General features: G+C 41.3%; 1 protein-coding gene across 1 annotated transcript in view; it reads left to right on the top strand.

Annotated features, from left to right (window-relative positions):
• Positions 1-26,196, top strand: part of PARVG (parvin gamma) — a 65,077-nt gene that overhangs the window by 12,596 nt on the left and 26,285 nt on the right. Inside the window, exons 4-6 of the mRNA XM_089680794.1 lie at positions 5,329-5,431; positions 12,018-12,158; positions 22,402-22,517. Of these exons, the coding sequence (XP_089536920.1) occupies positions 5,329-5,431; positions 12,018-12,158; positions 22,402-22,517 (360 nt within the window). The remainder of the gene's footprint in view (positions 1-5,328; positions 5,432-12,017; positions 12,159-22,401; positions 22,518-26,196) is intronic.

Genomic DNA, 26,196 nt, shown 5'->3' with positions numbered 1-26,196 from the left:
ATTTTGTTTGCATTAAAAAAAGTGCATTTGCTATTTTTTTTTTTTCAAGCCTGGAAAGCATTGCACCAGTGATCAGCAGATCACTTTTGTCATGCAGGACTCCTGCAAACTGTCAGTGTCAGTGTACTAACAAGCAGATATTCTGATAGGAAGACTCAATGAACTATCAGAGCGCTCAACAGCGCCGTGGTAGTTCATTGAGAACTATAAGCCAACAGCTGCAAATGCTGTCGGGACTTGTAGTTCATTCATTCACAGAACTCTGTCAATGAATGACATGTTTTTATAGTGCTAAATTGAAAGAGCTCAGGAAGTTGGGGGGGTCACACTGGCATCATCAGGCGCCAGAGGACCTCATCTCGGCACTGCTCACAGCCCCATAGAAGGCAAGAGATTTAACAAGAAGAGTTTGTGTTAATAGGAAGAGCATATGTTTCCTGACAGAGCAATGGTGACACCATGTGTTGGAAAGAGTTGAAAAATGTTCACTCTCCTTCAGGTTTTTATTACTTTCTTCTATGCTAAAGTAGAACTATAGACAAAACTTTTGTTTTCATTTTGGATAGAGTAAAGGAGGATTATTACCGACAGTTTTTTTTTGCCATCTGTGTCCCATTGCAGAGATTTTCCTTCACTTCCTGTCCCATAACCAAAACAGGAAGTGAGAGGAAATCCCTGCAAAATTAAGGGAATCCTTTGGGGCCCCCAGGTCATGAGAAGTAGTGTCCCCATTGAAAGATTTTCCATCTATTACTCTTCTGAGGACAACCCAAAATTTGAGATTTTCTTTTACTTTCAATTTCAATGATAATGGTAAACAAGACAAATAGGATGAATCTCTCTAACAGGGGCACAGACAGCAATTCATGCCTAATAGGTGTTCTAATCCCTCTCCACCCTATCCAAAACTAACAGGTTGGGGTTGTCTATGACCTTAGTAGGAATATTCCCCTTTAATTGCTGGTTCACTAATCACACAGGAATCCCCAAAATGGGTACTTGGTCAGTGACAAAACCTGTCAAAGATTCTAACCCCGTTCCACTTTGTCCAATGTTAAAATACAAAGTTCAGCAAGAGCTGGCCATAGCTGGATCATAATTTTTTTGATCAGCCAGCAGGCTGATCAGAAAAAGAGAAAAGTGAACACATTTCCTGGTGTGTTATTGTATTCTGACAGTAGGGACTCCTCCTCTGCCAGAATACACTGATCAGCGCTGCAGCTGATTGGCCCTGATCGAATGAAAATTTCTCAATATTCATGTTTGAAAGAAGCCAATGAGTAGGTTGACGTCTCTTGAGTGGGAATGGCCAATTTTTGATCCATCCATAGCCAGCTTAAAGTGTCACTAAACCCACAACAGTGAAATCAATCTGTATATGCACTAAAGCATGCTTTGTATACTCACTGCGCAACCTAAGGAGTTAATTCTCTACATTGTGTAAAAAGGCTGTTTCTTCTCTGATCCTCCCCTTCTTCTACTGTCCCCAATCCATGTGTTGATAGTAAAGAACTCTAGGAGTCACTCTGCACATACTCAGTTTAGTGTGTATTGCTACAGAGTTTTTTTTTTTCTGTGGGAGGATGCATGTGATCAGCACAGGGCCAATCAGTGCTGTCCAGACAGATGGTCAGGGGTAGTGCAGCCTCATAGGACAGTCAGAGCAGAATGAAAACTCCTCCTACGAGATTCAACCAGTGCTCAGCTGGACACTGATAGAAGTCACATGACTGCTATATACTGCTGATGAGAAAAGGTATTTAGCAGTTTTTATTTACTAAAATAATTACATTTCCATGTTCTATGTACTGTGGGAGACCAGATATAGTGAATGCAGGGTCCAGGGTTTAGTAACAATTTAAGACTGTTACTTTAAAGCGATTCTAAAGGTTATTTTTTTTTTTTTGTAAAATACCAAACATGTCTTTACTTATCTACTGTGTGCAGGCTGCAGAATGCATGAAGGTAAAAAACCTTCAGCCTTTACAGCCACTTAATGGTTCAATAGAGGGGATAAAACCCTATCAAATTATTTTGTGCTGGAGAGATTTCCCTTTGTTTTTTATCCTTGAGATGCAACAGAAAATGAGAGGCAATCCCAAAATGAAGAGAATTCACAACTTAGACATTTGTCATCAGAACAGGTGTCCCCAATGGACGATGGTTCTGGTGACAACTCTAAAAATTTGGATTCACCATTACTTTCTGCCTCAGTGATCACCAGTTTATGGTCACCAGGACACATAAGAAAAGTAACTCTGCCCAGTGGTGACTTGGACAGCAATACAAACTTTACAAGGGTTCTAATCCTTTCAAACTGTATGCAAAACTAAAAAAATGGAGGTCTGCCATTACACACACTTTAAGATGGTCATGGTTTTCTAATGTTCAGAAAATTCTAATAGGCTTTTTTGAAGTGGCCATATTGGATATAAATAGCTTGGCAGACTTCTTTAAACTAACACAACAGAGCGTGCAATTATGATTTGCCCCTGATTACAAGAGGAGGCCGTAAAAGATTCCCATTTGTCTGGTTATTAGTTGGATGAGAGGAGAAGAAGTCACAAGTGACGGACTAATTTACAAGTTAATACCCAGAATTCCCTGGTACCAATTAATCAGCCTGTGATGGGAAGCTGGCACAATGGGGGAAACGAATGGAAATATATTCATAACATATTATCTGGCCTATTATTAAAAAGTTATCAACCTGTTATCCTTTCACAAAGGGTTTGCTATAGAAAAAAGGAGGCTTTTGTTATGTAGAATGCAAATTTCGCTTGGGATGTGTCAGCTAAGCGGGTTTTGTTATGTTTCAGATTAAGAATGAAATCCTAAAGGAGGGCTCTAATCAGGAAACAATTTGACAGTAAACTTGCATAGCATCTAATTATTTGAAAGGCAGATAAACTGGAGCTAAGAGGAAATCCTGGCGTTCTTAAAAGATTTCATATAGATCTTAAAGAGAACTGGTCATGATTAGGGTGGTGTTAGGATTCTGCTACAAGATTGTAAGCTCCAAGGAGCAGGGCCCTCCTATCCCTCTTGTATTGAACTGTATTGTTGCTGTATTGTCTCCCTTTACATTGTAAAATGCTGAGCAAATGGTTGGCGCTGTATAAATCCTGTATAAAAATAATAATAATAATAATAAAGTGCGTGTTGTATTATTGAAGCTTCAGAGCTCCTTGAGAGCCCTAAAACGAGGGGATTGCTCAAATTTGCAAATCCAAACTTATTCTGAAAAGTCCTATCTGTTTCGCCCTTCTTCATCTCATCACATGTATAATGATTTTATATATAAAGTGTGATCTTCATTATGATCGGGACAAAAGAAAAGTTCCATATGAAGATTTCATACTTACTCCTTCAGCCAGCAGGTGGAGCTCCAGGATCCTTTTCTTCCGTCTCTTCTTAGCTGCTCTGTTGATATGGCTCTGGATTTTGCTTAGTAAAGCTGGGTAGTGATTGTACCTTGCTGCTCCTCTACTGGTCAAGTATAAGTGATTGAAAACAACAAACTGTATTGGGTTAATTTTGAAATGATCTCAGTGAACATTAACGGGAGATTAGGGTGTGTTTTCGTAAAAGGAATATTTTGATTCATAGACTTGAATTGTGAGAATGAGCAGTAAAGCACAACCATTAGGTAGCACTACAAAGCATGAAGCTGACTCTGGGTATTTAATGAGCAAATATGAATGAACCCATGCACATATAGAATTAGCAGCTATACATAAAATTAAAATGAAAAAACTTAATTTTTTAAGTGTTTTAAAACTTTAATAAAAGTAGTTTATTCGTTACAGTGAATTGTTCATTTATTTCAAACATTCTTCTTTTGCATGTACTATATAGTATCTGAGACTACAGTTTCTTTAAAGTGGAACTTTTGGCAACTTTACTAAAAGTCTTAAGATTTTTTAAAGTCTTTAGGAAAAAATACCTAACATGACACTATCCAGCACCAATATAATAATAAAACAACTCCACCCCTAATCATTAAAAAAACAGTCCTTTATCTCCAGTCTAGTGACTTTGCCCAGAATGAGATGATGCCAGTCTGCTGCAGGCAGAGGAATCATTTCCTCAATCTCCTCTCCTCAATGATCAGATGATACCATTGTAACTTTGTAGCACATCACAATGAGATACTGCTGCAGGGGTAATATGTGTCAGACATTTGTGAACACAGATAAGAACTGCACAGGTACCAGGTTTTTCATGATTGTGTCACTTCTGAGCCCAAGAAGTAGATGATGACCTTAGGACCTTTGGATGATGCCTGAACAAAGATGGTCCTGATTTTCTGTATAGAATAGCAGATGAAGACATCGGGGTTGATTTACTGAAACTAGAGAGCGCAAAATCTGGTGCAGCTGTGCATGGTAGCCAATCAGCTTCGAATTTCAGCTTGTTCAATTAAGCTTTGGCAAAAAAAAAAACCTGGAAGCTGATTGGTTTCTCTGCAGAGTCGCACCAGATATGCCATTGTCATGGGGAGTACTGTGACCTTTGTGATTGGTAATAAATACCTGGCAGTGTTAAGGTGACACATTGCTTAGCATGCATGTGTTTAATATATATTAATATTTTTTATTTTACAATTCTGTCCCCTATTGGAAAATGTACATGTTGTACTTTGTTGCATATTTCTATGTGCTTTCTAACTCTAGTTATGAGGTTCGACCTCCCTCCCATCCCCTCCCGTGGCTGCTGATCTAACAGCTATGAAGGAGACAACTGATTCATAAGTGCAGCTTGTGTTGGCTGTAAACACTGTCCACAGACAAGTAAGGGCAAGAGGAATGGGGGATGTATGGGTCTCTGCATTTCTCTTGCTGATGCGTGTCTCGGGAAAGTGCTCACAGTCAAGACAAGCTGCAGCTATGAATCGGCCATCTCCTTCACAGCTGTTGTTGGATCAGCTGCAGCAGTAGGAAATGGGGGGGAGGTCAAACCTCATAACTTGGGTTAGAAAGCACTTAGAAACATGGAACAAAGTACTGCATGCTCCATAGGAAGCAGGACTGTCAATATATTGTATAATGACAGATCTTCTTTAATATAAAGTGATGGTAATCACACTCCCTGGATATTCAGATGACCAGTAGAAGGAGAAATGACAAATGTACACCTGAAATACAATAACAAAGACAAGTAAAATGTGAAAGTTAGGACAAAAAATAACTTCCAGGTAAATGTCACAATGACTTGAAACATGTGCAAAGGACTCAGATTCAGATAAGTAACTTTCCATAAACTATAGATAATCCATTTTGCAGAGTATTTTCAAACTGGTGATTTTGTTTCTTCTTTGTCTTTCAGTTCCTTATTGACTGGATCAATGATGAATTAAAGCAGGAGCATATCGTAGTAAAGAGCTTAGAGGAAGATCTCTTCGATGGGTTAATTCTTCATCACCTTTTACGTAAGATATTTTTACACCGTTTTATAATCTGCCGGAGATCAGGAGCTCAAGCTGTTGCTATAGATTGGCTGATGGATTTGGCTGAGATTCACATCTCCGACTTGTTTACCATCTCAGGTTTAAACTCGGCTGTGTGTGAAATGCATGTCTATTTTCTTCCCCAGACTGAGACAAGATCTGAAAGAAAAAAGAGGCATTTCATTTTATTTTTAACTTCTTGAAAAATGTAGACATTGGAGTGTTAGGGAGCCTTTACTTGGGCATCCAAGCAGGTGGTTGAGCTGTGGTTTTACCACCCCACGACAGTCCACCTAAACACAGAAATGCAGCTGCTCAGGGCTGTACCCATGCCATGGCTGTGACATTTTGCTGTGCAACCCCAGCAAAGATTAAAAAGCATGTTGCATTCGAAGAGTGGCACTGTTGCCAAATTTGATCCATTCAAATGAATAGGGGCGCACCACAACAGCCCTGCAACTGTATGCAACGCATGCAGTCATGATGTTTTAGGTCAATGGGGGATAAAGCAAGCATCAAAGAGGCAAGATGCCTCCTCCTTACTGTCTGCCAAACACCTCTGAAAAATGATGAACATTGATCTCTTTTCCTTTCAGTAGTTTTTATTGGATTTTGACAGTTTTACATACAGGATACAAACTCAACCTCGTTCTAACACTAAAACAGGATCATAACTTTGAACAGATGTTAACAGCGGTCTTATACAAATGGAGTATAAATAAAATGAATAACTTTCAGGATAACTTGTCAAAAGAGTAGAAATAAACATACATACATTTTGTGTCGGTCGACTAAATAGTACACAGAAAGGTACCTATCTGTACTGCAACAGCCGACATCGGTAAAATGGTATATCATTTAAGATATATGGATATGTTAACAAAACAGGAGGTGTATAAAGCACCTTGTGGTACATAGGGCATCCCCGTGGAAGAGCCACAGATCAAAAATCAAGATAGGAGAGGAGAAGGAGAAAGTAGAAACAGGATGGGGGGGAGGTCAGCTAATACGCTTGAGATCAGTTTATGTTGTTGAGTGAGGTTATAATGAGGAGAGGCTGTTCAATGAAATCTCCAGGTGGGCATATTGGATCCATGGGGGTCCAGATTTTAAGGAATCTTTCATGAGTGTCTGAAAAAATACTGGATAGTTTTTCATTTGTTAGAAAAAAGTCAAGGCGGCAGTGAACCTCTATAAAGGATACGAACTGCTGTTTCCAGGCTTTCGCTATGGTTTATTTGGCCATCAATAGTATGTGAGTGGCTAATTTAAATTGATGTTTAGACATGCCCGGAGGTTTTAAGTGTAAGAGAGTGTACCACGGGTCTCTCGGAAAGGGGCTAATGAATAATGATTGGAATAGTTTGAGAACTGTTGACCAAAATCGGGAAAACATAGGGAATGTCCACCATTTATGCAGAACATCACCCGGTGCATTACAGCCTCAGAAACAGATTTTAGGGGCTGATGGGTGAAGAGATGCTAAGCGGGATGGAACAACATACCATCTTGTCACCGTTTTGCAGGCCATTTTCATAATGAGGATATTGATGGAGCATGAGGTCAGAGTTGACCATATCTGTGACCAGCATGTATGGTCTTTAGTGTCCTTAAGGTCTCTTTCCCATCTGGAAACATACATGTGATTGTTGGGGTTCTGTAGGTTAAATAATTGTGAATACAGGATAGAAATGAGTTTAGGGGAGAGAGGTGTCTGGTGGCATATTTGTTCAAATAAAGATAGTTGTGTGGTTGGGTCTTTATGAGCAAGTACTGAATTTACCCAATGTTTGATCTGTAGATATCGGAAAAGTTCAGTAGAGGGGGCTTGATGTTTATAGCTTATTTCTGTTTAAGTGTAAACCGAGCGACCTGTAAGAAAGGAATGGATACATTGGAAATTGTGCAAAATCCACCAGTAGAATGCGGTTGGGAATTCGAGGCCAGGTGGAAAGAAAGGGATGCCTACGAGGAGGAGGAGTGGTAGGTGAGGAGAGATAAGGCCACTGGTATATTTTGTGGAGTCCCATATACACAATGACTGGACCATAAAGGACTGACAGAGGTGGGTCTAGATTTCGGAGAGAGCCATAATAGTGAGGAGAGGGAGGTCAGGTGGCACGAGAGCGCTTCTAAAGTTACCCATATGGGGGCTTGTTGTGCTGCATACAATCAGGTTAAAGGTGCGATTTGAGCAGCCACATAGTACTTACCATTGATCTCTTTTCAGAGGAGCAGCCGCATGTGTAAATGAGCCCTTAAAGTGAGATTGTTTTTTGTGATGGTTGGAAAATGTCTCAATGTGTCTTTGAGTATAGGTTACCTCCCCTCCACCTCCTAAAGTAGTTGTAAGTCTTTAGCTTGCTAAAGCACTGTGAAAACAATTGCCATTTTTTAAAATAAAATACAGTACTTCTTTTTACTTCTTTTCCTTCTCTATGCTGCTAATCTCCTACAGTCTCTTTTCAGCCACTTCATGTCTAAATGCACTCCAATAATGTCTGCATGTCTGCATGCTATTTCTCACAGCATACTTCCTGATGGTTACAACAAAGAACCATGGGACCATGCCTGTATAATATGTGTTGAAATGGTTGCCTGTAGTCTTCATCAGAATCCCATTAAACAAGGTGACAGCACAATGGGAGACATGGACAGAGCGTTGTCACCATATAACAAAAATTGCCAGAACAAAGATCTTCATTGCTGGATCACCAAGTATTATTTTTAAGAAAAACTCTATGAAATGTCTTTTTTCTCCCATGCAGTAGGGATGTACCCGCACTGCATGAGTTAACTGCTCGTTTTGGCTAGGGGCAACCCGAAAGGCTATACTTACCCGATCCTTCAATCCTCCATAAAACTGTGCTCCCCCAGATCCAGCAGTGGACTGCTCCTGCTGTACTTACTTCCAGAAACGGGCTATGGGCGTGATGTCTAGAACAGTCCGTTCACAAGACTGCTAGTGTGCGGGAGAGCAGAAACAGCTGGGACCGTTCTTGCGCTCAGAGGATCAGTGTATTAGGTAAGTATGACAGTGTGTACTCTCCACCGCTCCAGGAATCAACTGCCAAAGGGAAACCAGGGGTACCAGGGAAAAAGGTAGCCTATGGATAGCGTTTCAGGGATGCAGCCCTCTTCAGACAGGGAAATCAACAACTGGAAAAAGAGCAAACAGGTGGTGCAAACACCTAGTGCATTATGCAAGGTTTATTAGAAAAGACGAAAACATATTTACAGACATAGCTTAGTATGGAAATCGAGATGGCCACAACAGTGGGCAGGGTGTTGCTAACAAGTGGAACAAACTGACACTCGGACCACCCTGCCCACTGTTGTGGCCATCTTGATTTCCATACTAAGCTTTACAAACATGCTATGTCTGTGAGTATGTTTTCATCTTTTTGACTTTCTAATAAACCTTGGATAATGCACTAGGTGTTTGCACCACCTGTTCGCTCTTTTTTACTAGGTAAGTATACTGTATGTCTGCTCTGCAATCCCCTAGACAAAAATGAGCAATTAAATCATGCAGTGTGAACACAGCCCCATTGCTGTTGCCTGGAGTTATTCTTTAACCTCCCTGGAGGTATTCCCAAGTGTATATCGGGGTAAAGTTTCAGCACCACAAGCTGTAACCCTGAGCTACACACGGGAATACCTTGCAGCATTGCTCCGGGATCTTTTCGTCACTTACCTTGTCCTTCTCTCCCGCGATGTCCCCCCTGCAGTGTCCCTGGCAATGTCCTCCGGCCGATTGCCAGGGACACTGCAGGGGGGACGCATTCTGGGTTCCATTCCCTGCGACATCAGGACGTACGGGGGATGGAACGTCGGGAAATTTTAACATTTTAAAAGTGACATTCACTAAATACACTAAAATCACATAGTAAAACATTGCTGTATCAAACCATTTCACATACATTTTGTCCCGAGTGCTTTGTCCTGTGCCCTGCCTGCATTTTTACTGTTCTTTCTGCCTTTAAAATGAGAAAAGTCCATGGCGTCCAAAAAGCGTCCCTTTAGGTCAAAAGCAGTTTTAGATCAGCTAGAGAACAGCGATAGTAAATTAGAACCACTTGCAGAATTGAGTGATAATGATTTGTGGGAAAATTCGTCATCAGACACTGAAAACGATTTTGCGACTTTGCTCAGTGATGTGCAAACTTAGCGCTATATTTCAAATTTCAGTGTTTTTGGTTAGATTATATTATTGAATTAAATTTATTATTAGTATATTATTATTTTTTGATTATTTATTAAATTATAATTTATGATTTCGTGTTTCAAATTTTAACATACCCGGGATGTTTAATTGACTCTTGTTCGGACAGATTTCAGTGAGTTATTCCTAAGAATTACAGGCCTACAATAAAAAAAACTACATATTTCCATGCAAAATGTACCGCTTTGAGCACAGAAATATGGACATAATCAGACCGCTAGGGAGGTTAATGAAAGCTGCAGATTTAGAAAGATTAGAAAGTACACTGAAAATTACAATAACATGGTATGCTTGTATAAAAATATAAGTGATTGGGGTTACTTCTACTTTAACTTCCCTTCACTTTATTCATGCACTGTAGACAAAGTAAAACCCCATTTTTTTTGGCATAGGGGAACATGTGACTCCCTGTACAGACTGAGCGACCAATAACCAAGCACAAATCATGCTATTTGGGAGGATCTTTGTCCCCATATAAGTTTTGACCAGATTGATCTGCAGCCCAGGCATAGGACTGTTGTTTCTTAAAGACCCAGAACTAACATAAACAAATGAAATCATAAGACCTCACCAAAGTTGCTGATTCCCTTGTTTAGTGGCTGTCTGCTCACATTCTCTTTGATCCCCAAGCAATTAAAGAATCTTCATCCTATTTTGGAAGTCAAAGGTCCATGTACCTGCTGGTGAATCTGAAGCTGGCGACACCTTGCCAATGGCAGAATCACAGAGGTGCGACCAGGGCCGAAGCTAGACTATTTTGTGCCCTAGGCAAGACCAGCTACATGCACCCGGTAGAAAAAATGGTAGAAAATATTAAATCAACAATATTAAGGACAAAATCAGTATTCTGGCCAGATTATATCTGTGACTGGCAGTGGCAGGGGGACTTTTGCAGTGAGTGGAGGATGACACACACACACACACACACACACACACACACACACACACACACACACACACACCTAAACTGACAGATCCAACACAACACGCCACCACCAACAATGACATAGATCAGCAGGCACTAGAAGAACAGGCTTTGAAATCGTGATGATATCATCACTCACTGACACATTGCACATGTGATGGATGGCCAGCCGGGTCACACAGGCATGAGACATCAATCATTACCTTCCTCCACAGGTGCATCTCCACTGTTGAGCAGGAATAGAAGGGCTGGAATGCCACAGTGTTAAGCAGCCTCCAGCCGGCTTGCAGTAAGGGACTGAGTCTGAGAGGAACACTGGAAGGATCGGCAGTTCAGCTGCTACACTGGCCCCAGAAACCCTGCATCTTCTTCTGTGCTTTCTTCCTCCCCTCTGCTGCCCCTCCTCTGAGCTGGAGGATCATTCATGATGTGATGGCATCACTGAGAGAGTGCCCAGATGCCCCTAAGTGGCAGTGCACCCTAGGTGGCTGCCTAGTTTGCCAAGTGGAAGCAACGGCCCTGGGTGCGACTAACACAGTCTCTTAAGGGGTTCCTTTCTCGCTATAGATCCATGTTAGCAAGGAGCAGCAAGGGAACAACATCCTTATGGTTCAACCAGTGGTCAAGAGACACCAGAGGAGTATAGATAGCACCACATGGTCCTAAAGTTGGCCACACATGGAGTAAATTTCATCTGAATCCTGATGAACCAGCTGAAATTCACTCAATAGGCAGTCCTGTCTGGCATCTGTTACCTGATATCCCTGGATTGAAAAATCAAAAGCGCTGGGTGGAAAATCGTGGGCTGAACCAATCAGATGCAGCTGCTGTTCAGGTATTTTGATGGCTGGTGAAGCTGGCTGTCAAAATACAGTAGTCATGGCAGCAGATTTGTACATCCATGCTGTGTAGTGTAAATGGAGGAATCCATTAGATGGCCAATGTTTATGGCCAAACTAAGTCTGAGGTGGCAAGTTTCAGGAATCGCAATTTTTATGGAATTAATCATTCACTACAGTTCAGCACATTTTTAAAATTAGAACTTGCATTATGCAGGCCCCTTGAAATGAGTACAAAATGCATGAAAACAAATACAGTACATCATGCAATTTTGTGCATTGTAAACCCCAGGGCACATACCATGTACGTTTCTCCCTGTCTGTGCATAAAACATCATCAGTGAGTTCTAAATATAAAGGAACCCTCATTCCATTTTCCCACTAAAGCCCATAATTTCTAGTTATGCTTCTGATGCAGAACATTTTAGCGATAATAAAAATGCACTCACTGATGTTTTATTTCTTCTAGAAACTGTATGTTTTTTTCCATCCATAGTGAATCCAAGCGTAGGGAGTCAGTCTCCAGATTCTGTATTTGAATTCATAGTGCTTTAACGAACAATTGATTTTTGTGTGCAGAAAAAATTGGATGCCTCAAACTGGAAGTGGAAGAAATAACATTGACTGTAACCAACCAGAAGAAGAAGCTCGGTGTCATTCTGGAGGAGGTCTCCCGATGTCTACAGCTGGAAGACAGTTACCTGAAGTGGAACGTGGCTTGTAAGTACCACATATCCATTCTGCAAGATTTTAGCCCATTATTGTGTAATGGAAGAAGTTCTCTTGTTGAGCAGCAGGACACCTCCATGTACACAATAGCAGTAACACTGTTGTCCCTCTTTTTATTTCTGGGGGGTTCAGCTCATGGCTAAGTCATGTTTTTAGTGTCCCCCAACCTCTCAACCTCAAGTTGCCAAGGCAGCAGACAAAACCACCTGGCTGTCGTACTTGGTGGGCAGTAGTGCCCAGCAAGTGTGACCCATTCACCATATGTTTGCATTGCAGATTGTTAGGTGTTAAAACAGGTGGTGAGGAGGCTCTCTGAAGAGCTATCCACCACAGATTACTCGTTAGAAGGTATCCCAAGCATAAACAAGCCCTTACTATGCAAACTGAGCTTTGGCAGGAAGTGCACACAGCTTTATCTCCTAAAAGAAATCAAATTCCTTTTGGCACAATTTTTGAAAGGTTAAAAAAAACTGAGTGCACTGCCCACCACAAGATGGTGCCCTTTGCACCTGCCCAAGTTGTACACTAAGACTGGCCATACTAAGACTTTTCTTCAGATTTTTGCTTTAGATTTACCAAAAAACCATATAATAGGAGGTCAAACCCAAACAACTCTTTCAGTTGTATCCAATCAGGCAGGCCCTTGCACTACACAATTGAAGGTAAATCTAAAGTTAATTGGGCAGAAATTGGACAGAAAATTGTATAGCGTATGGCCAGCCTAAGGGGATTATTTGCTAAAACTGCATAGTGCAAGATCTGGTGCAGTTCTGCATAGAAACCAATCACCTTCTAGGTTTAGGTTTCAAAGCTTAATTGAACAAGCTGAAGTTATAAGCTGATTGGTTCACATGCACAGCTGTACCAGTTTCTGAGTGTACCAGTTTTAGTATGTCTCCCCAATAGACTTGGGAGAGAGGAGTTGTGGAACACGGTCACCATGCATCACTACTAAACAGGAAGCGAAGCCTGCATACATAATGAACAGATATGGCTTCTTCTATGTACATACATAAGAAGCTAAAAGTAGATGATTTTTAAAATATTAAAGATTGGGAAGAGGGTGTACATTAAACTTTTTTTTAGTAAATCTGCCCCTAAAGGTTCTTTCACATGGCATGCTTAGCTCTGTTGAGCAGGGCATCTGTAAACTGATCCCCTGCTAAATCAGAGCAGAATGGGAAAGATCACTGTTGTGGCATCCATGCCCATGTAGTGTTTTGTCAGCAAAGATTTGCTGAACCATGTTGGATCTTGGGCTGCAGGATGTAAACAGACGTGTGTCCGTTTGCATCAGGTTTCCTGTGATCTGTCACATTTAGGTCCAGGAAAAAGGAAACGTTTGCAGTGCTTTTCCATTTTTGGACCAGGACAGATTTAGAGGTAGGCGAATGTAAATGGACAAAAGTCCATTTACATTTTCATGGCCATAGACCTTCATGGAGCTTCTGATCAGTTCCTCCTGAAAAACTGACAGGCAGAACTCATCAAAGAGCCAATGTGAAAGGGGCCTATGGCTGCATTTGCACAGGTGTTTAACCATCCTGCGAATCCCAGTGGCAAGAATCTATTGATTCCTGCAGCTGGGATTGCCACCTGTGTGCGAATAGATGTGATTGTTCGCACAGCTAGTGAATTCCTTTGATTTCCATAGCTCGACGCATGCAAAGCGCAGGTATTTACTGGCTGTGCAAACAGCCAGGAATAGCAGCACTGCCGACAACCTGTCATCGCATTATACAGGCTCGGTGGCCACAGTTATCCACACACAGCTATAAATCTCAGCTGTATTAATCAGTAGTCATAGTGTATAATAAAATGTATTTACTTATTTGACAGTTTTACAGACACACAGAAACCTCTGCCTTATATAAGTTCCCCCTCTTAAATCACGGTCCCCATAGTCACCCCATTAAATCAAGGTCCCCAGAGTTTCCTTATCCCCTTACATCAGGGTCCCCAGAATTCCCTTTTACATCAGGATCCCCAGAGTCCCCCCTCCTGCAATTGGGGTCCCCAGAGTCATCCTCTCTTACATCAGAATCCCCAGAGACACCTCTTTACATTAGGGTCTCCAGAGTCATCCCCTTACACCAGGGTCCCCAGAATCATCCCCTTAAATCAAGGTCCCCAGAGTTTCCCTTTCCCCTTACATCAGGATCCATAAAGTCCCCCCCCTCCTTACATCAGAATACCTCTCTTTCATTATGGTCCCCAGAGCACCCCTCCATAAATTAGGGTCTTCAGAGCCCTCCTACCTTACATCAGGGTCCCCAAAGTCCCCCTCTGTCTTACATAAGCATCCCAAGTGTCCCCCCTCCTTAAATCAGGGTCCCCAGGCCACCCTCCTTAAATAAGGAGCCCCAGAGTCCTCTCCCTTACATCATGGTCCCCAGAGTCCCCCCTTTACATCATAGACCCAAGAGTTCCCCCCTTACATTAGAATCCCCCCTTTCATTAAGGTCCCCAGAGTCCCCCCTCCTAAAATTAGGGTCCTTAGAGCCCTTCCACCTTACTTCAGGGTCCCCCCTTACATTAGGGTCTCTCAGGGTCCCCAGAGTCCCCCCTTACATCAGAACCCCCCTCAGAGTTCATATACTGAAATTAGGGTCCCCAGAGTCCCCCATTATGTCAGGGTCCCGAGTTCCCCCCATACATCAGGGTCCCCTCTTACATCAGGGTCCCCAGAGTCCCCGCTCTGTCTTACATAAGTACTTACATAAGTTACATAACTTTACAGTGACATAAAGATCCTGAAAAAAATCTCACCCTGCAATAGAATAAAATAAATACTTACCTCTATTGATGTCTTCCTAAACCAACATATATGGGAGTGTCAATTTGCTTTGTCCCCCATCTGCACTCAATGGTTTCTGCTGCTGACCTCCTGTGTCCTGTAGTAATGTTGAGGTTGGTGGGAGGAACCACTGAGCGCTGTGGGAGATATAGCAAATTAGAGTAAAGTGCAACAGCGCTAGGTGTCTGATGATTAATCGGATAAATAAATGAATATATAAATAGATGAATAAATTCATTAAATAAGCTGCTAGCATAGAAAGTAAACCTCAAAAAACTTTGGATAGTATATAATAAAAATATGCAGCGCTCATATGTTAGAAATTAACCTGATCGCATAAATTAAACATAAATTAAGCAAGATTCATGATTAAAATAAAGCATTAGAATATTAAAATATTAAACTTGTGACTTCTGTGGTGCATCCGAGGTTGAGAAACCAGAGGGAAGTTCGTGACTCTTGTGGTGAAAAAAGCCAAGAAGAATCAAGCACCTTCAAAAAGCCCGGGCTCCCTCCATAATAAGAGAGCCACAGGCCAGAAGCTTTGATAGTGTAGTAGGTATTTATTTGTGCAGTAATTTCAAATGGTAAAACACACTTACAAAATTCAAAATGCAGGAACCATAGGGCAGCTAAGTAGTAAGTCCAGACAGTTGGGGGGCACCTCCCTATCAAAGCTTCTGGCCTGTGGCTCTCTTATTATGGAGGGAGCCTGGGCTTTTTGAAGGTGCTCGATTCTTCTTGGCTTTCTGTGGGTGACTGATTTGCTGGATTAATCCCTCCATTGGCTGATGTACATCTCTGGGATCCCCGTCCTGCTGTCCTGGGAACATGACATCTAGTGGTGAGAGATAAGATGACATCATCCTCTTCAGTGGCTTCCTTTCAGAGTACCAGGAGTAGGTCTTAATTACTCCATGCTCCATGTGCTGAGACATCTGGTTAGTGCAAGCTATTCTCAGTTTTTTCACCACAAGAGTCAGAAACTTCCCTCTGGTTTCTCAACCTCGGATGCACCACAGAAGTCACAAGTTTAATATTTTAATATTCTAATGCTTTATTTTAATCATGAATCTTGCTTAATTTATGTTTAATTTATGCGATCAGGTTCATTTCTAACATATGAGCGCTGCATATTTTTATTATATAGATTTAGCAAATTGACACCTGGAAGTGTCAGAAGTCATATGCCCAACTTTAAGGTGTGATTAAAATCTAAAATAATAAAACACAATACAGCCACTGATCTCAACACTTCCCTTGTCTGCTGGTCCTTCTTTCTTGAAAGGTTGTCTTTCTTCCCAGTGCAACCCATGCTGCCTGAGCTTTCTGGTTTTCGGGTGGCAATCGTCTTTTGATTTACCAAAACTGTAATATGAGATCAAACCTGATCAATATGTTTAATTTGTATCCAATCAGTCAAGGCAATTCACTAGATAGTTGATTGTACATTCAGATTGTGTAGTGTATGCCCGACTTAGAATGCATTATTTATTCCAAAGGAATTTAATTTCACTATAAGACAACTTGTTTTGGGCACTTTAAAACATGTTTAGGGCTTATTCACACCAGATGCAATCCAGGGCATTTTTTTCTGCATGGACAGTGTATTCCAAAGGCCCTAGTTTACACCAGTACAGTCAGTTCCAGTGCAGAAAAAAAATAGAACATTCTGCATTTTTTCTGCACAAAAATGTACTGAAACACAGCAAAACGTATCAAAAACACACTGGAATGGAGTGTGGTGTGAAACATAAGCAAAAATGCATCCGGAACACATCCAGAGTGTGTCTTTGTGGTGTGAACTGGCCCTTCACCTGTTCACGCTGACAGTACGCAAATATGCGGCCTCTGGATGGCTAGGCCTGTCGCCAAGCAGCCGAATGTTTGCGTACAATAAGTAAACAAACATGTGCCGAGAGTGCGCACCCTGCGCTTCCGGCACATTTACCGGAGCCTCACGGGAAGGTCCCGATCACTATTTGCAATCTGGACCTTTCCGATCATGTGACCGCTGTGACAGCCAATAATGGCGGTCACATGACCCTAAACTCCATAGCATCACAAACCTCTTAAAGGGCTGGGAGGCGCCGGTGCCAAGGGGTTAATGTGTTCACTTGAGATTTACCGTCCTCATTGTGCTTAAAGGCTTCACATTTTTTCTGATAACAGCTCGGAGCAGACATGATGCCAGGCTGGTACTTTAAAGAAACTCGCACACTATATTGTTATTCAGCAGATGTCCACATAAACTCACGTTAATTACTGGCTCATTTACCGCAGCCATATCCGCGCCAGAAATATGGCACATTAAACCGTATCAGAAGTAAACAGGGAACAGAAGGTGAAATTGTATTTTATTTTTCAAAGAATTATGAGAAATGGATAAAATATTTAATGTCTTAAAATTTGAAATGAACGACATTTGTAATAAATAATATTTGCAAAACAGAGGGTTTCACTGCCTTGCATTATCTACAGTATTATACACAGTTGAACAGAACTGAAATGGGGGTCCCAAAACAGTGTCTTGTTGATTTGTCTTGTATTCTCACTGCACCCTGAAAAACCACCAAACATATCCTTAAAAAGACCCTGTCACCAGACCATTCATTTTAACATGCTGTTCTGTATTCAGGTTCACTGACCATAGTCAATGCGTTGGTTGTGTCCGAAGCAAGTATGGGGCATAGGTTTAGGAAAATAGATGATGGATCTATGACCTTTGTTAGGTAATGTGAAATGTAGGCATAACGGAGAGACGATCACTATACAGAGGGAGCTTGTGTTGCAGTGCATATCCTGGTGTTATAGGAGGAGCCACACTACGCTGTGACGTCACGCCGCCGGAGCAACGTAGAGCTCTGGCGGCCATCTTTAACACTAGATGGTCAGTCACACTGCTGTCTATTTTTTATCTACTTGATCTTACCAGTTTGATGCATCTAAAATAAAGTTGTTATTACCTACTACACTATGGGAGTATTCCTGTTCCCACCTCTTGGGTGAGTGCTTTAAACCTGCAGACCTACTATCCCAGGACGGGCTACCACTCTTTATGGATACCTGGTGATATATGACCACTCCTAAGAAGGAATAAGGATACCCCAATACTTGGCATACTGCTTTCACATTTGATGACCCATCCCCCGGATGGAAGACCTTTTCTGCTTCAGGCCCCATCAGATGACACCTGAATTTACTTATATAAGTCGCAATTAATATGCGCGTCTGGTGAGTGCGTATTACTTACACCACTTTAGCACTTCTTGCCGGATCAGGATTCACTACAGTCACCCGATTGGAACTTTCTATATTTTTATATGATTATTGATCTCTATATATGTTTATTTATTTATCAATATATTTATTCATTGCACTCCCTTTCATTGGGATATATGTGAGCTGATATATTGCCATCTCGGACATTATACTTGATAACTTTTTCTTAGTGCTGCACAATTGTATTTTATATGTTCTCATTTATGGTGTTATTGCTAACCCATTTATGTGCATACAAAAAAATGTCACCAGCACACCGAGGATCACCAATATGGGTCCAAAGGTTTTAATAAACCATCACATAGTTACAGCAAGGCAACGTTTCGGAGTCTCGCAGGACATGTCACATGCCTGATGAAGGGGTCCTGCGAGACTCTGAAACATTGCCTTGCTGTAACTATGTGATGGTTTATTAAAACCTTTGGACCCATATTGGTGATCCTCGGTGTGCTGGTGACATTTTTTTCTTGCTGATTTTGTTCGGTTCCAGCCGACGGTCACTGCAGCACCCACTTATACACACAGCCATTTTTAACACAGGAACGTGTGCGTTTGGATCATACACTTGCATTTATGTGCATAGTCGCTCATTCATACTCGCTCCAGGCGCTCACTTTCCTTTCCATATACTTTGATATGACATGCTGGAATCCTTGAGGACTGGCCATGGGTGAATTGCCATCAGTTCATTGTACACTGTACAGTGCAATGTATTATGCATTTTTATCGCTTGAAATATTATCCCCATTTTGAGCGTGAGTGGGGCCTCACGTCTAGGTCTTGCCTTTATCTTCTTCCCGATGCTGGGCTCTCCCCTCCCTCCGTTAGGCAAATTATGCGATCGCGAGGCCTCTGTGAGTGCGAGGCTTTAGACGACTGCCTAATCTGCCTAATTAAAGAGCCACTTGTGCCCTTCACTCCTTCTCCAGTAGCTACTGGTTGTGTAGGAAGATCAGTTTCACATACATTTCAGGGTAAAGAAAACTCTCACTTTAATTCATTCCTTACTGCATATACAGTTTCATTTCAGATTTAGGTAGACTTTCCCTGTAAGGGCCCATTCACACCATAGTGGTGTTAGTGCATTTGAACCAAACTGTACCAAAACTGGGTGAATGTAACATTTCTGGCTGTGCACCACAACACATATCAGTGTGTTGAAGAGTATTGTGCTGCACTGCACTGCACGTCTGCCATCAACATGTGCTGGGGTACCCTTCAGAGTAAATGACATACCTAACATGCCTTGTGGTAATGTGCACAGGACAGCAATCCAGTAGTGTGAATGGGCTCTAAAAAACGCCATAAAATTATGGCATAGTGCGATGAATGCAGTTTGGGGAAAGCCCCTCATAAAACCGATGCAAATGTAAATAAACGAGCTCCGCTGGAAAGACGAACAAGTTTACAATCAACAGATGGCTCAGTCCTCCCAGTAATGGGATCGGAGCTCAGACGCATCACGCAACAGAAGAAAAGAGCATGGGATATCGTACAATAGAACTCCAGATAATTATAGTTTCCCTGACAACCGTGCTGCCTTTACGTCAGCCTAGAGCAAATTTCAGCTTGGAAATATTGTGAACGAAAGACAAAAATTTCAGAGAAACACATACTAATAGTACGGATGGTGCTTCCCTCTTACAAGGCTGTTTTTATATATGTGGAGGGTAACATTAGAGTGTGTTCCATCCAAACATTTTTTTGTCAGTTTTGGATTGTGTTGGGAAGGGTGAGAACCTCTGTTACATTTATTTCTATCCCAGGCTCTACTGAAGAGACCTCCTCTCACCTAAGCTGTCCATAGAAGGATGGAAATTCGGCCAGTTCAGCTGGGACTAGCCGAATTTCAGTCCATGTGAGGCCATGCCTGTTCAACAGAAGATGATCGTTAGATCGCTTGTGTGGATGGAAGAATAAGGTAGTTTTTTTTTCTGTTCAGACTACTGGATAACCAAGAACAAATCATCTATGGCCAGCTTAGCTGTCCCGGTAACGACAATTTTATCAGAAAGGAACTAATAGAACATCTCCAACGGGGACCAAAACAGAAATAAAAAGCTGACCAATAAACAATCAATCTGCCATCACACCCTTCTTGCCTTGCATATGGTGATACTGTGAAATACACATGGACAAATAGCCAGCACACAAGGATAAAACCTGAATCTTTTACTGAGGTCAAAGATGCAAAGAATTAAAAATAAAAAAAGTTCAAGTGCAAAAAAGCAGAGTTCCATTGATTCCGGGGGCATAAAGGACCCCTTTCTCAAGGTGACAGAATAAGTTGGCAAACGATAACAATTTCGGCTGTCACATTTTTCTGCAGCAGACTATTTTGCTTTTTAAGTTTTTGATAAGCGAGTCCTGCCGCATTTGAATATAGAGCTGTGAAATGTTTTATAAATCATTTATTTCCTGCTAAGACTGTTTTCACCTATTTCTGTTTTCATTGCCATGGTTTGTATCAGATACCTGAGCGGCAAGGCTTCGGAAAGCAGCAGGAATTCCTTATCGGGTCTAGTGGATTAAATTTTCTACGAAGAAAGAAAAAAAGAAACAAAGTTTATCAGCGAAATGAGGTCTAGAAAACATTGAATTGAATTATGGCTATTAAAGAAGAACTCAAGCCACAGCATTTTCTTACCTATTTTTGGACAGAGTGGGGAAGGACTAGAACCTCTGTTTTTTTATTGATGTCTGAGTCCCAGTTTTCTACAATCATTTTGTGTTGGTCACCATTGTCTTCATGGCAAAAAGTTAGGGAAAATGCTAAAGTTTATGGTTGTCAGACAGAGAAATGGATAAGGATTTTTCTTTTCAAGTAACAACTCTCAAAGCTGGGATTTCCTCAAACTCCACTTGTTTCCTGCTATATTTCTAGGACAGGAAGTAAGGCAAAATCTACCTGATAGGCCCAGGGGTGGACTGACAACTCATGGGGCACCCGGGCAATAGGGGATCATGGGGCCCCTGTGTCCTTGCCCAAACTCAAAAAAGCCTATGAAAAAGGTACCAGGGGCATCTCATGGGGCCCCCTACTGACCTGAGTTTCCAAATGGTCAGTCCGCCCCTGGATAGGCCCCTTCTCTGGTAATTAAAAAAAGTTTTGTCTGGAGTTTCACATTGAGGGCTTATTGACATTTTTCTTTTTCTGCTAGATGCATTTACAATTAAAATCAATGGAAACAACCAAAACAAATGTCAATGAGACTCAACACATGTAATAATACATGTTGACGCACGTAATGTACGTCAGTAACTGTTGATGCGCATTGACATGCAGTGCAAAGTATATTGCAAAGCAAGGTAACTCATGTTAACATGAGGGTGTCACTGCCCACCTCTGGTTTAGCCAGTTACATTCCGACCCTGATAGTCTTTGAAAGGCAATGAACTTCTAAAGGTCATGGGAGGAAGCCAAGCATCACAGAGAGCATGTATCAATAAAGTTACATGGCAGCACTGGTAAAGCAAATGAGTGTCTGGTTAATATTAATAATATTAATAACAAGTTTAAAAATTAAGATGTTCCCATGATACCAGGCAATAAAAAGGTGACACAGATTTTCTGTTTTATTAGCACAGAATTAGTAGAATGTAACAATGTAATATGTTTTCAAGTGTTTCACTTTATTGAATGGCAGATTGGCCAGCCTTGGCCGTCTTCTCTGCACAGGAACACATGTAAGGCTTGTGTCAAGCAATAAATACAGTTGTTTTTGGGTGTATACACCTTGGATTTCAGATCAGTATGAGATACAGTACTTCTGAGATCATTCACAGTTTGTTCATGGGTACATTTGATCTGCAGTTGACCTTCTGAAATGAAGTTGACCTCTTTCTTATATGCAGTATACCTCCTTCTGGCCTGAAGTTGGCCTCCTTCAGGTCTGAAGTTGACCTCCCTCTGACATATAGTTGACCTATCCCTTGCGTATAGTTGACCTCCTCCTGGCATGTAGTGGACCTCCTTCGAAGCTACATCGACCTGTTTAAAGCTTCTTTGCAAATTGTTATCGACACAGATTCTAAAGATTGTAGTAGGCTGCTTTTGAGTTCATCACCATAAAAGCTGAACTCCTATAGCATACCAGGCATGGTAATTTGGGAAATACTAATTATTTTAAATTTATATGTGCTTATTCCGAACAGTGATCCACAGCAAAGACCTTCTGGCCACCTTACACTTGCTGATTGCCTTGGCGCAACACTACCGGCCTGATCTATCTCTTCCAGCCGATGTTTCTATAGAGGTGATTGTAGTGGAGGTAATTACATTTTTATTATACAGCATGTGTATTCTTTATATCTACCATATCAGCATACCTCCCAACTTTCTGAGTGGAGAAAAAGGGACACCGTGCAGGAAAAAGTATGCAGAAAATGGGCACACCCCCTGCCATGCCTTCTGCTATACATGAGATATACGTGTATATATATATATATATATATATATATAAAGTATTAATACACTAAAAATGATTGGTTATTCACACAAGTGTAATTCTTTAACCACTACTTTTCTTTTCAACTGATTTTTTTTAAATAACACATGCTATAATTTAGAGGTTGGATGAAAGGTTTAGGTCTCTGAATAACACTGCAGAGAACTAGAAAAGATGCAAATCTAGCCTCATGACTTTGACGACATGTCATGTGATTGGGACCTTCTTTCCTGTTATATTTTTTAAACCTCCACTCACTTGCTTTACAACTTTCTATGTTTAAATTTCTGCTTGAGACACCTATCACTGGAAACCAGGGGCGGATTAACCATTTGGAAACTCCGGCATTGCCCGAGGGCCCGGGGTCAATAGGGGGCCCCATGAGATGCCCCTGGTACCTTTTTCATAGGGTTTTTTGAGTTTGGGCAAGGACACAGGGGCCCCATGATCCCCTATTACCCGGGGGCCCCATGAGTTGTCAGTCCGCCCCTGCTGGAAACTATGGACTTTCTGCAGGTAAAGTAGTGTTAAACCCTCAACATTTGTTAGGTTAACACACTGAGCACAATAAAATAAACATTCTCCAGTAAATTTTTACCATAGCACTTACAGTTTGTGTTACAGGATTATCAGTGATCTGAGTGTAAGGTATGACAAAGACGCAGCCTGCAGTATCTGTATCATGAGGAAAGCACAGAACACATGTTGCTCACTTGCATTCCAAGTTTAATGAGTTAAAAAGAAATGGGTCACATTATACAGATAATTACTTCTTTATAGTGGCAGAGCAGGGCACATGGAAAAGCACATAAATTTATATTAAATAATTATCATTAATAACATATACAGTAGGATACTAAACAGAGAAAGTGAATGTCAGAACAAACACAAAACTGAACAAAGATAGCATAAACAAAGTGTGACTAACCTGTATCAAGAGGAGAACAGAAAACACATGTTGCTCACTTGGATTCCAAGTTTAATGTGAGCTTGTTGGTAGTCTCCTGAAATCACACTACAAATCATCAGAGCTTCCTCTAACTGCAGCCTATTCATTTACGTGCTACATTTGCAACTTTCGATGCTGGTCGCACCTGCTCTTAGTGCTGCTTCCCTGAACGTCTTGTCTTCACAGGAAAATATTAACAGTGGACAGTGCAGTCTCCAGGCAGTCTGTTAGCTTGGAGAAGAAAGGGAAGACACAACTAGTTGTGTTGTGTTGAGTTTACCCAGAGACAGACACACAGCGACAACAATCCATCCACTCCAGCTCATTAATGAGTCTAGGAGTTGTCTTGTTGAAGTTTATTTTCTAGTAGAAACATAGGAAAGGGGATCTGGGGTGATGCAGGATACTCCACATCAAAATATATAGCTAGTACGGAACACTCCTCACTTAGCAGCACTAGTACTAGTGTAGATAGACTGGAGCAGTCTATGGTTCATGGCTGGGGAACATTGAAGCAGTATGAGCACATGTAAAAGCAAACTGGAACAGTCCATGGTTCATAGTTGGGGACCACGAAGCAGCATGAGCAAAAGTAAAGGCAGACTAGCACGGTCCATGATTCATAGTTGGGAACCATGAAGAAGCATAGGTACAAGTAGAGGCTTTACTCCCTGGATCCTGGTACATAGACAGTCCATAGGTGCAGCCTCTGTAAAGTAGTCCAGTATTCAGTCCATAAGGCTCTAGGGGCAAGCAGCCCCTCTCTTCTCAGCTCACCAATCCATCACCACAGGGAGATAAAGACCAACTACTCAGCGCTCCAGAGTTTTTAACAGCAACCTTGCCCCATCTTGGTACACCTCCCCAGGGATTGGCTAGGCCTAATGAATACTCAGACTGGACATTTGAATTCTCCTACCCTAAGCTCTAGAAATGTTTTCTAGAAGCAGGGGGAAGTAATCAAACTTTCAGTTTGTGAAGCTCTGAGTAGAGCAAGCCAAACAATCACTACTACTCTGTGATTACATCAGGATTTAAAAGCTACATTTGCCTAGCAGACTAACTAGGGGGATGCTACACACAGGCAAAGATTAAAAGATAAAAAAGCTGCATACTCAGTAAGTTATTAAATTAACTGCTGAAAGTGCATTAAAAACTGGGAGTTTAATATCATGTTAACATCACCCTGGTAAATATGTAAAATGAGCTGGCATGGCTACATATGAATTATTTACAAGCAGTATTTCATATTTACTCCAAAAAATGTTCAAACTGATGTTTTTAGCCCTATCCTTAAAAAGAAAATATATACTAAAGACTGTATATTCCCTTTAGGGCTCATTCACACCATTCGGGCATGAAAACTGATGGGAAAACTGCAGATTTAACTTGCAGAGATATGCATTTACATCAGTTTTCATGTGCATTTCAGTGAGTTTTTATGCAAGTTGACATCAGTTTTAATGTGCAACAGTTTATGTGCCCTGTTCACCTCACAGTGTTGATGTCATGTCATTTTTTTTCCATGCAGAAAACTGCATACACATTGCAGATTTCTGCTCATTAAAAATCCGCATAGGATACCAGTGTTGTGGTGTGAACAGGGCACATAGAAAACAATTGTTTTTTTTTTTGCACCCTTGCAGACTGCGTGCAGAAAAACTAACTTCTCTGCAAATGGTGGTATGAACAAGGCCTTAAGGTTTTAATAAAAAAAATGCAATAAAACTTGTTGTAGTGTCCTTAGTTATCAATGATAATAACAGTCCTCTGTATAGATCACCCCCCCGTCCCACATAGAGTCCTCAGTATAGACCGTCCCCCACATCCCATATAGAGTCCTTAGTATAGACCGTCCCCCACATCCCATGTAGAGTCCTTAGTATAGACCATCCCCCACATCCCATATAGAGTCCTCAGTATGTATGCATGTGAGGTTTGTCAGATTCCTTGAAGTCAGGGACTGATGTGAATGTACAATATATGTCAAGCACTGTGTAAATTGTTGGTGCTATATAAATACCTGTAACAAATAAATATTAATGGCCAGGCCCGTACTGGGACAAAAAATAGGCTCGGGCATTTTGGACTGAGCAGCCCAAAGCCCGGGGACCCTTTCCTCAGAGCCCGGTGATGAAACGCCAGGGCTCGGTTGCAAGAGCAACCTTTGTGACCCTGGTAGTTCTGCCACTAGTGTCAGTAGGTTTTTATTTGAATTTAATTATTTACAATTTTATATTTTATTATTTTTTTATATTTTTTTTGTAGGAAGGAAGAAAGGAGGGGAAGGAGGGAAAAAAGAAAGACAGAATGAACGAAAGTAAGAGAAAGAAAGAGAGGGAAAGTAAGAAGAAAGGAGGGAAGCGGGAAACAGAGAGAGAGAGAAAGGAAGGAAGAAAAGAGAGAAAAAAAGAAAGGGAAAGAAAGGAGAGAAACAGGAGACAGAGAGAGAGAGAAAGAAAGAAAGAGAGAGACGTATAGAAAGAAAGAAGGAAGGAGGGAAAGAGAGAAAGAAGGAAGGAGGGAAAGAAAGAGGGAAAGAAGGAGGGGAAG

Source organism: Staurois parvus, unplaced genomic scaffold (genome assembly GCF_062004578.1).
Source record: "Staurois parvus isolate SC_StPar_1 unplaced genomic scaffold, SC_StPar_1.0 ptg000249l, whole genome shotgun sequence".
Lineage (NCBI taxonomy): Eukaryota > Metazoa > Chordata > Amphibia > Anura > Ranidae > Staurois > Staurois parvus.
Note: the sequence above shows the minus strand (reverse complement) of the source record. Positions and strands in the feature narration are given on the sequence as shown.